At 40.8% G+C, this 13,173-nt stretch overlaps 1 protein-coding gene across 11 annotated transcripts in view; it reads left to right on the forward strand.

Annotated features, from left to right (window-relative positions):
* The window catches only part of PRR14L (proline rich 14 like), a 58,581-nt gene that overhangs the window by 22,099 nt on the left and 23,309 nt on the right, over positions 1-13,173 (forward strand). For 10 of the 11 annotated variants that reach the window (XM_047696465.1, XM_047696464.1, XM_047696472.1 and 7 more), the window contains one exon: positions 7,409-12,593. In XM_047696465.1, the coding sequence (XP_047552421.1) occupies positions 7,409-12,593 (5,185 nt within the window). Of the gene's footprint in view, positions 1-6,100; positions 6,217-7,408; positions 12,594-13,173 lie in introns of those variants that run through there. The other variant, XM_047696475.1, reaches the window with a different exon arrangement.

Here is a 13,173-nt window from a genome sequence, read left to right on the forward strand (position 1 = left end):
TTGGTAGTGCATACAGCTCTTGATTTCAGGGTCATGAGTTTGAGCCCCATGTTGGACATAGAGATTACTTAATGAAGATAAATAAATTAAAAAATAAACAAAAAAAATGGGTGCCTGGCTGACTTGGTTGGTAGAGTAAGTAACTCTTGATCTCGGGGTTGCAGGTTCGATCCCCACGTTGGGTGTAGAGATTACTTAAAAAAATAAAAATCTTAAAAAAATAAATAAAAATCTTGGGAAAAAAATAAAAACAAACAAAAACAAGAGAAGAAAAGAGAATTCTTTTCAGTGAGGAAATCTGCCTTCTCAGACTTACCTGGTTACTGTCCACGAAAAAATCTGGTCTACATTGGACATGGATAAGATGAGCTCTTCTGAAAAGTACTCACAGATAAACTGCTTTGTGGCATTTTTCTTCCTGAGCTAATACCATTCTTTAATGACTTAAATTGGGGAAATGGTTTATTTTTCTTTCCCCAAAGTCATGTGCAGGGTTCTCAGTTTTAGATGGAGGAACTTGAAAAAAAGATTTTAGATGGAGGATGGAGGAACTTGAAAACAGCAGCTCTACTAGAGTTTTTAGTAGCAGTGACCTAGAGTGCCTGACTGTGGTGTGTTCATCCGTTCAGTCCCCAAAGACCCACGCAAGGTGTCCCTTTGTTGCACAGGAGGAAACAGGCTCCGCCCAACCAATCATGCAAGGCAGAAAGGAAGTTCTATGAAGGCAGGTCTGTGAAAGAAATGAACACACAGGCTGCCGCCACGGATTTCAATTAAACAAGTGTACGTGCTGTACTGTCATGTGGCCAGCATCTCAGTTCACTTTGCCAGGTTTAAAGTAAAGCATCTGGCAACCTGTCATTTACTATTTCTTGGAGATTTAGTGATGCATTGCCTCTGGGGTCCCCAGCTGCAGAATTTTCACTCTGCCCCAGATCCTGGTCCCACACATTTTAGATGTAGATCTTCCTGATAAAAACTAGTATACCCTTCCTACTTTTGTTTTAAATGTTTGCTCTATTCAGTTTTGCTTATTCTGAATGAGGCCACCTCAGAGGTTAGGGCTGTGTGAATTTATAGATTTGCTGAGGAATGAATTTGGGTCCCCTGCATGGAGGTGTTCAGCAAGAGAACCTAAGGCTGCCACACTCCCCTTGGTGTGTTGTTCTTCCTTCTCTAAGTAAATGTCCCATTCACAGTACTTCCAAGTTAGTGTGGTATTCAGAATTTTTAGGTTCTTTACAGTCATGTCTGCTGTGACTTAGGTAGGTAAAATTAGAACAAGCTTAATGCTTTAAAAGGACATTTGTGTTAACCAAAAGTCATCTTTAATTGGTAGGATGTTATCTTGCAGATCATTCCTTATTTCTTGATTGCTGTAGGGCAGGCCTGTGAAAAATGGCCATGGTGGAGCAGTGATGGATGTTGGTTGAGGGACCATTTCACAAAGGGAGGGTGTCCTCCTGTCAGGCACTCTGCTGCCTCTCCCTTTCTACCAGTGTGGCTTTTTTTTTTTTTTTTTTTTTTTTTTTTTTTTTTTTTAAGATTTTATTTATTTATTTGAGAGAGAGAGACAGTGAGAGAGAGCATGAGCGAGGAGAAGGTCAGAGAGAGAAGCAGACTCCCCGTGGAGCTGGAAGCCCGATGCGGGACTCGATCCCGGGACTCCAGGATCATGACCTGAGCCGAAGGCAGTCGTCCAACCAACTGAGCCACCCAGGCGTCCCCAGTGTGGCTTTTCTAATGTGGCTTTTTCACCATAATTCTGTTTAGTATTTTATAGAATTGACATTATCAAGTTTTTGTTTGTTTGTTTCTGTTGTGGTTCCCCGTGACAGGCTTGGCTTGCGAAGTTTATGACTTAATTCCCAGAGTAGCAGTCTCCATGAAGGCTTATTTGGGCATTCTTTGAAGTAGGAGAGTCATAAGAAATAGGAAAAGCATTTGAGGGAATACATGATGATGCAGAGGTAAAAGCAGTCAAGGAGGGAAAAGATACCTTATATAATTTTTGGAACTAGATAGTTTGAACTATTTAAAAGAATTCAAGTTGAAACTATCTTTCAAAGCCCTCTGTGTCTGTCATACGTTTCAGTTAAGCATTTTAAGTAGATGGAAAGAACCCTATCAATAAACTTCTTATGCTTTATATTCATCTAGATTCTTGGAGTTTATTGATTCTTTTTTAAATATATATATGTGTGTGTGTATATATATATATATATATATATATATATATATAATTTGGAAAGAATATTTCCTGTTTATATTCCCTATTTATGTCATTGTCCTCCTATAATTTATATTTTAGTGGGGGGAAAGTTGAAAAATCAGCCAGTACCACTCCCATTTAATAGACAACATGAAAGAAGTACAGACCTTTAGGGAACTGAAAATTTTTTTTTTACTTTTTTTTTTTTTTTTTCTTTTTTAAGATTAAGGTGTAGGAGCCCTTGAGTGGTTCATTCAGTTAAGTGTCTGCCTTCGGTTCAGGTCATAATCCCAGAGTTCTGGGATCAAGCCCTGCATCAGGCTTCCTGCTCAGTGAGGAGCCTACTTTCTCCTCTCCCTCTACCACTTCTCCTGCTTGTATTTTTTTGCCCTCTGTCAAATAGATAAATAAAATTGTTTTTAAAAATTAAGGTATAACTTAACCTACACTAAAATTCACCCTTTTGTGTGTGTGTGTGTGTGTGTGTGTGTGTGTGTGTACAGCCCTATGAGTTTTGACAAACACAGTTGTGTGACTCACCACAATCAAGATACAGAACATTTCCATCACCCCAGTGATTTCTCGCATTTCTTTTATAGTGCATCCCTCTGGCCAGCCTCAGTCATTAGCAGCCACTGATCTTTTTCTGTCCGTATAGTTTTATGTTTCCCAAAACGTCCCTAAATGTAATCATAGAGGAGAAGATTTTGAGTCTGGCTTCTTTCATTTAGCATAGTGCGTTCAAGATTCATCCCTACAGCTATGTGTATCAGTACTTCATTGCTTCTTCTTGCTGAAGAGTATGCTGTTGTCTGGTTGTATCACAGCTTGTTTATTTCCCATTGAGGGAAATTTGAGTTTCCAGTTTGGGCAGTTAGGAATAAAGCTGCAGTGAACGCTTGTGTACAAGGTTTTGTGTGAACATGAGTTGTCATTTCACCTGGGCAAATACCTAGGCGTGACACTGCTGGGTCACTTAGAAAGTGTGTTTATTTTATAAGAAACTGACAGTTTTCCAGAGTGGTTGTACCCTTTGGGACCAATAGTATATGAGTTCCAGTTAAGGAGTTGAATCCTTTTTCTTTTTCTTTTTTCTTTTTAATTTTATTTATTTATTTGACAGAGATCCTAGGTAGGCAGAGAGGCAGGCATAGAGAGAGGTGGGGGAAACAGGCTTGCTGCCGAGCAGAGAGCCCGATGTGGGGCTCGATCCCAGGACCCTGGGATCATGACCCCAGCCAAAGGCAGAGGCTTTAACCACTGAGCAACCCAGGTGCCCCAATAAATAAATCTTTTTAAAAAAGAGTTGGATATATATCGGCTGGCTTAACCAACTGAGCCACCCAGGTTCCCCGAGATTTTAGTTTTGATGAAGTCCAGTTTACCAGTCTTCTTTTTATCACTGTTTCAGTATCTTAGCTAAGAAATCATTACCAAAATCATGAAAATTTACTCTTGTGTTTCCTTGTAAGGCTTTTATACTCTCAGTTCTTATATTAAGGTCTCTGATCTACTTTGAGTTAATTTTTTTGTATGGCGTGAGACAGCGTCCATATGTATTCATTTGCATGTGGATGTCCAGTTGTCCTGGCACCATTTGTTGAAAAGCCGTTCTTCTTGGTCTCTTTGTCAAAAATCAGTCGACTGGCTATAAATGTTTGATTTTCTTTTTTTTTTTTTTTTTTTTTTAAAGATTTTATTTATTTATTTGACAGAGAGAGATCACAAGCAGACGGAGAGGCAGGCAGAGAGAGAGAGAGAGGGAAGCAGGCTTCTTGCTGAGCAGAGAGCCCGATGCGGGACTCGATCCCAGGACCCTGAGATCATGACCTGAGCCGAAGGCAGCGGCTTAACCCACTGAGCCACCCAGGCGCCCCAAATGTTTGATTTTCTTTCTGGATTCTCAGTTCCGATTTCCTTGCTCTTCATTAAATCCATCCTGTGTCAGTGCCACACTATCTCTATTACTGCAACTTTGTTTTTGAAATCAGGAAGTGTGAGTCTACCATCTTTGTTCTTTCTCTTTATTTCTTTCTTTCTTTTTTTTTTTAAGATTTTATTTATTTATTTGACAAAGGGAGCACAAGCAGGGGGAGTAGGAGAGGGAGAAACAGGCTTCCCTCCGAGCAGGGAGCCCAATGCGGAACTTGATCCCAGAACCCTGGGATCATGACCTGACCCGAAGGCAGACACTTAATGACTGAGCCACCCAGGTACCCCATCTTTGTTCTCTTTCAAGAGCATTTCAGTTGTTATGTGTCCCTTGCATTTTCATTGAGTTTTAGGATTAGTTTGTCAGTTTCTGCAAATGTAAGCACTTTTTAAATGGATAATAACCATTTAATAAAACAACAAATCTAGGGCCTTCAGCTGAGGTCATGAAATCCCAATGCTTGTAAAAATAGGCCCGGACTGGGGCACCTGAGTGGCTCAGTTGGTTAAGCAGCTGCCTTCAACTCAGGTCATGATCCAAGGGTCCAGGGATCTAAGCCTGCATTGGGCTCTTGCCTCCAGGCTTGTGCTCTTGCTGTCTCTGTCTCTGTCAACTAAATAAATACAATAAAATCTTTAAAAATAAATAAATAAAAATAGACCCATACCTCACAAAATACATGTTTTACCCTCCAGTATACCTAAATACTGCTTTTTAATATGCCACATTTTCTTTATCCATTCATTCATTAATGGATACTTAGGGTTGTTTCCATGTCTCATCCACCGTAAATAATGCTGGAATGAACATGGGGGTGCAGATATCTTTTCAGAATAGTGAATTCATTTCCTTTAGATATATACCCAGAAGTGGAGTTGCTGGATGCAGTATATCTAATACTTTGAACAGCTTCCCTAACCTTGTTATTCTTCATTCAGACAACAAATGTGATGTACCTGCTATGTGCCAAGGTCAGTGTTGGGTACTCAGTCCACAGTGATCATTAAGGTCCTGTTTCTGCCCTCAGATAGCTCCAGTCTCACAGAGGTGATATATTAAACAAATATTTGAGAAACAGTATCACTGAGGTTTTAGTAGAGATCCTATACAAGGGAGTGGAAACCCAAAGGAGTTCCTAGCCCTAACCAAGTGTGAACTCTGGCACTTGACTCACCTTTACAAGTCCTGCAAGGGGATACCATCTTTCTCCCCATATTAAAGGAGAGGACTGGGTCAGTGTTCCATAGCCTTTAGAGAACTTTCTAATAAACATAATTGCCTCAAACTCTCCTTTAAAATTCTTTGACATTTCTAAGTCAGCGTGGTTAATTATAATCAAGTAAAAGATTGGTAGAGTATCCTTTTGCTTTCAAGCTGTACGCAACCCCTGTTTCCCAGCCTTCAGTGTTAATGCCACCTGGGAAGCAGCTGTTCCCCTGCTTTCCCCTAAGATTCTTAGCTAAGTTGAGAACAGGTGTTCTTCTAGCAGGTAAGGGCTCTGAGGTGGAATCTTGCCTTAAGTGCCTTGCACAGTAGTGAATAGATTGGGGATGGGTGAAGAGTTTTGCAGTTTTCCTGAGCAGATAAAACGAAGGATTTGACTAGGATGGTGCTAGACCAGCGTGGAAAGGACCGGAGTTTACAGGAATGGCTTAATGTCATACTGTCCAGTGAAGAGATACACTAAACCATTTGGGGTAAATGCACTTAGAAATTCATGAATAGGTAGGGTTATCTGCTATGATGTGGAAAGTAAGCTAGTTTCAAAAAGATAAATACTGTGTTGGCCATTAGGATTTCAAGGCCATAATACATCAATAATTGGAATTTGTGCAGGCTTGTGGAATCCGTATGTATTTATCCATCTAGTATTTGTTGACTCCCAGTATTTTTAAACACTGTGTCCTGTCCTAGCATAGTTATTAAGTTTATCATTTTAACTGTTCTCAGGTCCAGTAAGATAAGAAAGAAAGCAGAACAAAGGAAAAACACTTTTTCTTTAAATGGCAGGCACTGTACCAGGTGGTGTTTTACATGTATTGTTTAATTTAATCCTCAAAGTAGCACTGAGGTAAGTGTATTTCATACCCTCTTTTTCAGAGGAGGAAACTGAAACAGAGAGGTAAGTAAGATCACAGAGCCCACCTGCCTTCAGAGTTGCTGTTCTTTCTCTCAGAATTGCTGCTCTCAGTACCAGTTGAGAAATGGAGAGGGAAGCTCTAGAAAGACAGTATTCATAGCATTTGTTGATTTGACCTAACTATTCATTTATTAATTCCCAGATTTATTGAATGCTATTTTGTACTGGGTATTATGCTGGGCAATAGGGAAAGGAAGAGACCAAGACAAACATGATCCTTACTTATGGAGTTTATATTCTAGTGAGAATTAGATCTTTAGGTTGATTTGGTTTTAGCTTTATCTGTTGAGTGCTCGTATTTTGTTATATATATGTGTGCATGCAAATATAATATACATATATGCACATGTATGAATATATCTGTGTTTTCTAAAAAGAAAGTAAGGATGAAAAACTTTTTGTATATTAACAAGTTTGGGGAACTTGTTTATACTGCGTCTTTTACCTAGGATTTCAGGGACACTGCATAGTAATACTTCTTTATGAATTGCATTTACCTTCTGCTTAAAAAGGTTTTTTGTTTTTTAATGTTTCATAATAGAAAATTTTTAATTTATTGAAAAGTGGCGAGTATACTAAACCCACATGTATCTGTCACTCAGCTTCATAACTAGTCTTGTAGGGAAGCAGTTACTCTAAGTAATTCAGTTCAAAACTAATATTCAACTTATACATTTATCTTTTACATAGGTTTTGTGTAAAACTGTTCTTTTACAAAGAGGTAATTTATTTATGACTCAGTATTATTCAAGTAATAAGAAGATGCTCATTGAATAATGAGATGTTGTATTGTGGGTCTGCTTTATTCATGTTTTAAAATGGAAGCTTCTTAAGACTCTGGATTACATGTATGTCTCCATATTCAATTGTCCAGCTAAGTAAGTACATTTAAATAAGTAATACTTAGAGAAAGGCAGTTGTTCAAACTTAGGTGAGTATACTTTTGGCCCTGTGTCGTATTTTGCATAAAAGAACAAAACCAGTGGTACAATGCACTAATTTTATAATTTGCTTTTTGAGTTGGGTCTTTTTTGTTGCTATTGGTCACATAATTAAATTTATGAATGTGTAGCTAAGTTTTTTGTTAATTGCATACTGATTTGGATTTATTTCTCTCGTGCAGAAGGAAATGTACAAATTACAACTGGAACTCTTCTAAAATCTACTGAAGTACAAGGTATAAAGGTCAATGGTACTAAGACGGATTATAATGAAGGACACAAGAATGGCAATGTGAGTAAAGGTCTCTCAGCTGGGTGCAGCGAATACCCAGAAATAGACAAAATCATGGCCAGTGGTGAGGTTTCAGAAACCAGCACATTAGTTTCCCTAGAGCCTTTAATCTTTGTGGACCCTGGATTAACAGAAGCAACTTCTAAAGAAAAAGAATGTGAAGAATTAAAAACTTGTCCTTCTTGGTTGTCATTGTTACCAGGGAGCAGTGCCATTTCCAAAGTGGACAGTGGGAAGGAAGAGGTGTGTAAGTTAAACCTTGTCTGTGAAGCAGATGACAATCACCAACAGATTCTCAGCCACCATAATGAAAAACACAGTTCTGCCCATGGCAGTCCCAAAGCCACAAGAAATGTAGTTGTTACAGAACCCTTAGGAGAAAACTCTGGCATTTCCTATTTCTCTTCAAGTTTGTCTGGTTCACAATCCAGAACACCATCCTTAGAAACATGTGGTTTTAAAGGTGATGGCTTGCCAAAGGGATCTGCTGAAAAGACAGGCAGTTCCTGTTTTGTTGGGGACGATCAAAGCAAGAACTTGGCTACTAGAGAAGAAAATGAACAGTTTTTGAACCCCAGGAGTGAAAGAGGGGAACTCTTTCTTGTTAACGCCAGGCAACCAGAAGAGGGTGCTAGCAGTCATTGTCCTGGTGAAAAAGAGACTGTTGCCTCCCCCAAAGAGAATATCCATGGTAACTCTTGTGTTCAAGGCAGTATCCAGACAGACAGCTCTAGTTCTTCAATGCCCGGTTCTTTCACTGAAGCCACGGAACAAATGTTTAAAAAAAATGATCTGAAAATCACTCTAGACGTTCAAGATAGCTTGAAAAACCATGAGGACCATAGAGAAACTTCTACTGATATGAGCCATTTAGGCAAACACTCTGAAGAGAGCAGCTTTTCCTCCTTAATGCCGATTAAAGAGCCAGAACAGACAACCACTATAGAGCCCAGTATGATAACTGAAAAGATTTACAGTAAAGACTCTAACTCATTCCGCTCCCAGAGAAATCTGGAAGGTGACACCCAGTTAAGTGAAGCATCATATAATGAATTTCTGATTGAAAGAAAATCCCTTGTGAGTTTAATGCGTGAGGACCAGATAAGTCCTGTGAATGAGGTATCAAAACCCAAGAAAGATACTGCTCAGTTACCACCATCCCTAGAATTTGATTACAAACCCAAGTCAGAACAAGCTATACAGACCGCACAGGACGATAGTTCACATTTAGATGAACAGAACATTGCCTGTGAGATGAATGAACTTCCTTGTACCAATGAACTGGTTGTAAACAAAATAGAAAGTGAATGTGTTTTAAATCAAGTGCCCCTTAATTCTCAAGACCACGCTAAGTTGCCAGCTCGAAAAAAGATGCCTTTAGCAACAAGCGAGGATTCCCAACAGAGCCATCACCCTCCATTAGAGGATGGAGCAGATGTCATTGCTGATACCCAAACCATTTCCATGAAGACAAAAATGAAAGATGTCTCTCCATCAGGTGACAAAACCTGTGGTGCCTCTTCAAACAACCCCACCTTAAACATCAAACCAGGAAGCCTAGAAAGAAAAAAAGTGACTGATTCTGGAATAGTCGATCTACATTCCAGACTTCCCTCAAGGAAGAAAGAAGCAGCAGGGTTGCCTCAAGAGGTCACTATTATGGAATGTCAAAGTGTTCAATCTCAGGATCTCTCTAGCTGTCCTTGTGTAAGTAAAAATGCACAAGAAAAGAGTATGTGTTCTGCTTGTGCTGCTTTTGAGTCCCGCAGAATCATCACAAAAGTTGAAAACTCTTTGATAACCAAGTGTGAAGATGCATTTCAGCTCAGCAGTCACCACTCACAAGGAAGAGAAGACTCCACAGAAAGTAGCACCCACAAAGTGAGATATACTTTGGAGGGAAGTGAACTTTCTGGGGAAGAAACTAAAGGAGATAAGATGAGAAACAGAATGGCAGCAGGCATGTTAAATAGTGAAGCTTTAGACAAGGCCATTCCCCCCACTAGTCACACCCAGCCCAGTGAGGAGTGGCTAGAAGAAAAGGAACAGGATGTATCTAAAGAGACTGTGTTTTGCAAGTATAACATCTCTGACTGTGCCACACCAGAACTAAACGTACCTGCAAACATTCCAAGCCCTGAAAAATTGTTGGACCAGTCTCTTACTATTATGTTCTCCAGTTTCAAAAACAGGAGCCAAGCAGTTGAAACTCTTGATCAGAAAGTCCTTAACTGCCAGCGTAATCTTGATGAAGTCCTTAACTGCCAGCGTAATCAAAATGGACCAGATGAATGCAAAAATGAAGATAAACCAGCTAAGGAGACACTAGATGGTGAAGAGAGAGAGACTGTCATAGCACCTAACACAGACGTAAGCCACAACCAAAAGGATCTGCTAGTTGGTTCAGCCAGTAACAACCCATTGTCCAGTGGTAGTTCAAAGAAAGGCAGTTTGAAAGGAGACTCTCAATGTATTTCTGGTAGTGAGGAGTCCGCAGATGACATGATAGACATCATCTACATGAACTGCAGTAAAAAGTCTACAGAAGGCATATTAGACTTCAGAGCATCTAGTACTCTTGATAGTGGTGCAGGGCAAGATAGACTGATGTTACAGGAAACCTTGGTGAGTACTCTGTCTCAGAGAGGTGAACTGAATGCTGCATTTATCGGAATGATTGGCCAGGACTCAGATTTCCCAGATGCTACGTCCTCTACAGGGCAGCCTCTGGAAATTAAAAAATCATGTGAAGAGAAAGTAAGCAGATCATTAAAAGATTGTGAAATGGAAGTGTGTCCAGACTCTTGTGCCCATGATATAGAGTCTGTTGCAGATCATGAACCAAATACAAGAACACTGGATAGAGTAAATGTGTCCTTAAATTATATTCATCATGAAGAGCAAGCTAAAGAAACATTTCTTAGAGAAACACAAGGAATGATTAAAGGATCAAGACTGGAAATAAATTCTGAGTTTGATAAGGACAGTACCTTTGGAATTTCCTCGAAAGAGTTGCTATCTTCTGGATGTCCAGATGAGAACCCTGCTCCCATAGGGAGCCTGAAATCCATTGAGATAATGCCTTCGTATCTGTCTTCTCACAAAAATTCAGAAAGTAATGTTAATAGTGAAGAAACTGACCTGGAAAATCTTTTTAAACCAAAAGATGGTGAAATGCTTTGTGAAAACGTGGGGCATCACACCGTCCTGCTTGAGACGAAGGAAAGAGCACCAGGAGATGGGAGTAATTCTAGTGAAGGAGTCAGAATAGACATTGGTGTGCAAAATTTGCCTTTGATAATAGAAACAGGAACTAAATTGAGAGGAGAAAAAACTGAAGAACATCGGAGGGGACCCGTGGGTCACTTAACTGTCAGCGTAGAGTCTGAGGAGATGATTACCAGAGAAGCTGGTCATGGTGATAAAATAAGAGAGACCCCCTCTAAGTCCCAGAAGATGCTTGGTGATGAAGAGCAGCAAAGGCAGAGGGCTTTGGACTATATGTTGCAGAATGAAGAGGAATGTATATGTCAAAAAGAAGTACACACGATATTGGAACAATACACATCATCTAACATGTTATCAGATGAGTTGCAAGATAAGAACCAAGCTAAAGATTGCAGAGGTGGGTCCACCATGATGAAGGAAATCACCCTAGCAAAGCTGGCCCAGGGCAGCAGAGCTGCACAGTTCCAGAAGTTGGAAGATCCAAAGGAGGAAAGCTTGTGTCATCCATTAAAAAGGGCCATGGAGTCGTGCACAGGTCCTTGCCTTCATGGTGCCCCTCAGAAAGCACAAGACCCCAATTTTGCTGGGTGTGATGAAATACACGGTGCCTTTGGGAACACTTCATATCAGAAAAGAGTGCTTCCCTTAAAGAAGCAGCCCCATCGAACATGTAAGAAAGTTTCCTATCAGGAGCAAGTCAACATGGGGAAAAAAATAAGTAAAATCAGAAGCTCTGCCTTTTTCAAGAGTTCCTCTGAAACCGTCCCCACAAAAGCACACAGATTTCTCAGTTCATGTGCCGTGCCTGCACCTGAACAATTGGAACCTGAAAGAGAACCAACCAGGAGCTTAACGAGCCACATACCAAAGCAGAAGGCGACTCCATGCCATCCCTTGAGGAGCCTGAATGTTAGGAAGCCTACCAAAGAATCAGCCTTACTTAGCAAGCTGTCCATTCTTGCCTCCAAACTGGTCCCAACCACAAAGACCCAGAAACTAAGATATCGGCGGTGTTCCTCTGAACTTCTTCCAGTGGCTAAAAGCTACAAGCGGCTCAGATACAAAAGGCTTCTGGATGGATTTTCATACAATACAATGCAGCTGAATCCCTATTTGGCAGCTGGTGGATGGGATAAGAGACCTAACAGTAAGTCCTTGACACTTTATTCACTCGAAGCCCTCAAAATGAGCTTCATAGATTTGAGCAACAAGGTGCCATCACTGCTGTTTGGTTCGGGAGTTTTCCCGGTATCTTTTCACATGAAATCGGGCTCTGAGTGCATGACCGAGTCCCCAAGGACTTTTCCTGAGCACTGTGCTCCAGCCAGGCTCGCCTTAGGAGAGGCCCCCAGGTGCCTGTCTCAACCTCCCAAGTGGACCTTTTCTTTTTTCTTGTCCCACAGTTGTCCTGGGATGGCCACATTCAGGGAAGACACTGGCCTCCATGGTCAGGCATATGCCCAGGCTCCTTCACAGTCTCCAGGTCCTCTCCAAGACTATGGAGGCACTGCCATAGTCCAGACCAGAGCAGGCTGCTCTGTCCTTGGCCTTCACACACTTCTAGCACTTTGTTCTCCTGGATGTTACCGAATCTGGACAAAAAAACGGAGCTTCTCTAGTCACATGCCTACCATGCAGAGGCTCTTCATGACCCAGTTTACACAGGGCTTAAAAGGGTTAAGATCTCCAGCCTCCATAGCAGACAAGGTCTTCTGTTCTCTTCCCTACTCGGTGGGCCGAGTACTTTCCATTTGGAGCCAGCATGGGCCTTCTGCTTGCCCCTTCGAAATCTCTACTCTTCATTCCACTCACAGCAAGCAGCAGCCAACTCTGAGCACCACGAGCAGGTAAAATCCATGTTTGCTTTTCAACCTCTGGGGAAAGTTGAGGGGGCTGGAAATGGAAGGCTATTTAGAGTTCTTGTGTCTGCATTTTCTGTTTACCTTGACAAATCTCTGCTGAGAAAATGTACCTGTAAGTCTTAAGCATTTTTTACCATTCTATGTTCTGTCCATGTCATTCGCAAACCATCAGATTTTTTGAATCTCTTCTATCCATGCCCCTGCCTTGCAAAGAGCAAACACCATTACAGGTCAAAGACTTAAAAATAGTGACAAACAGGGGCGCCTGGGTGGCTCAGTGGGTTAAGCCTCTGCCTTAGGCTCAGATCATGATCATGGGATCCTGGGATCGAGCCCTGTGTCAGGTTCTCTGCTCAGCAGGGAGCCTGCTTCACCCTTTCTCTCTGCCAGCCTCTCTGCCTACTTGTGATCTCTCTCTTTCTGTGTCAAATAAATAAAATCTTTTAAAAAAGAAAATAGTGACAAACAATGGCTTCTAACTATATCTTACTGAAAAAGTGTTATTCAGTCAGCAACTGATTTGATGTTTGATACAGAGTCTAAAGGATACAGAGTAAGTACTTTT

This window comes from Lutra lutra, chromosome 12 (assembly GCF_902655055.1).
Source record: "Lutra lutra chromosome 12, mLutLut1.2, whole genome shotgun sequence".
In the NCBI taxonomy this organism is placed as follows: domain Eukaryota; kingdom Metazoa; phylum Chordata; class Mammalia; order Carnivora; family Mustelidae; genus Lutra; species Lutra lutra.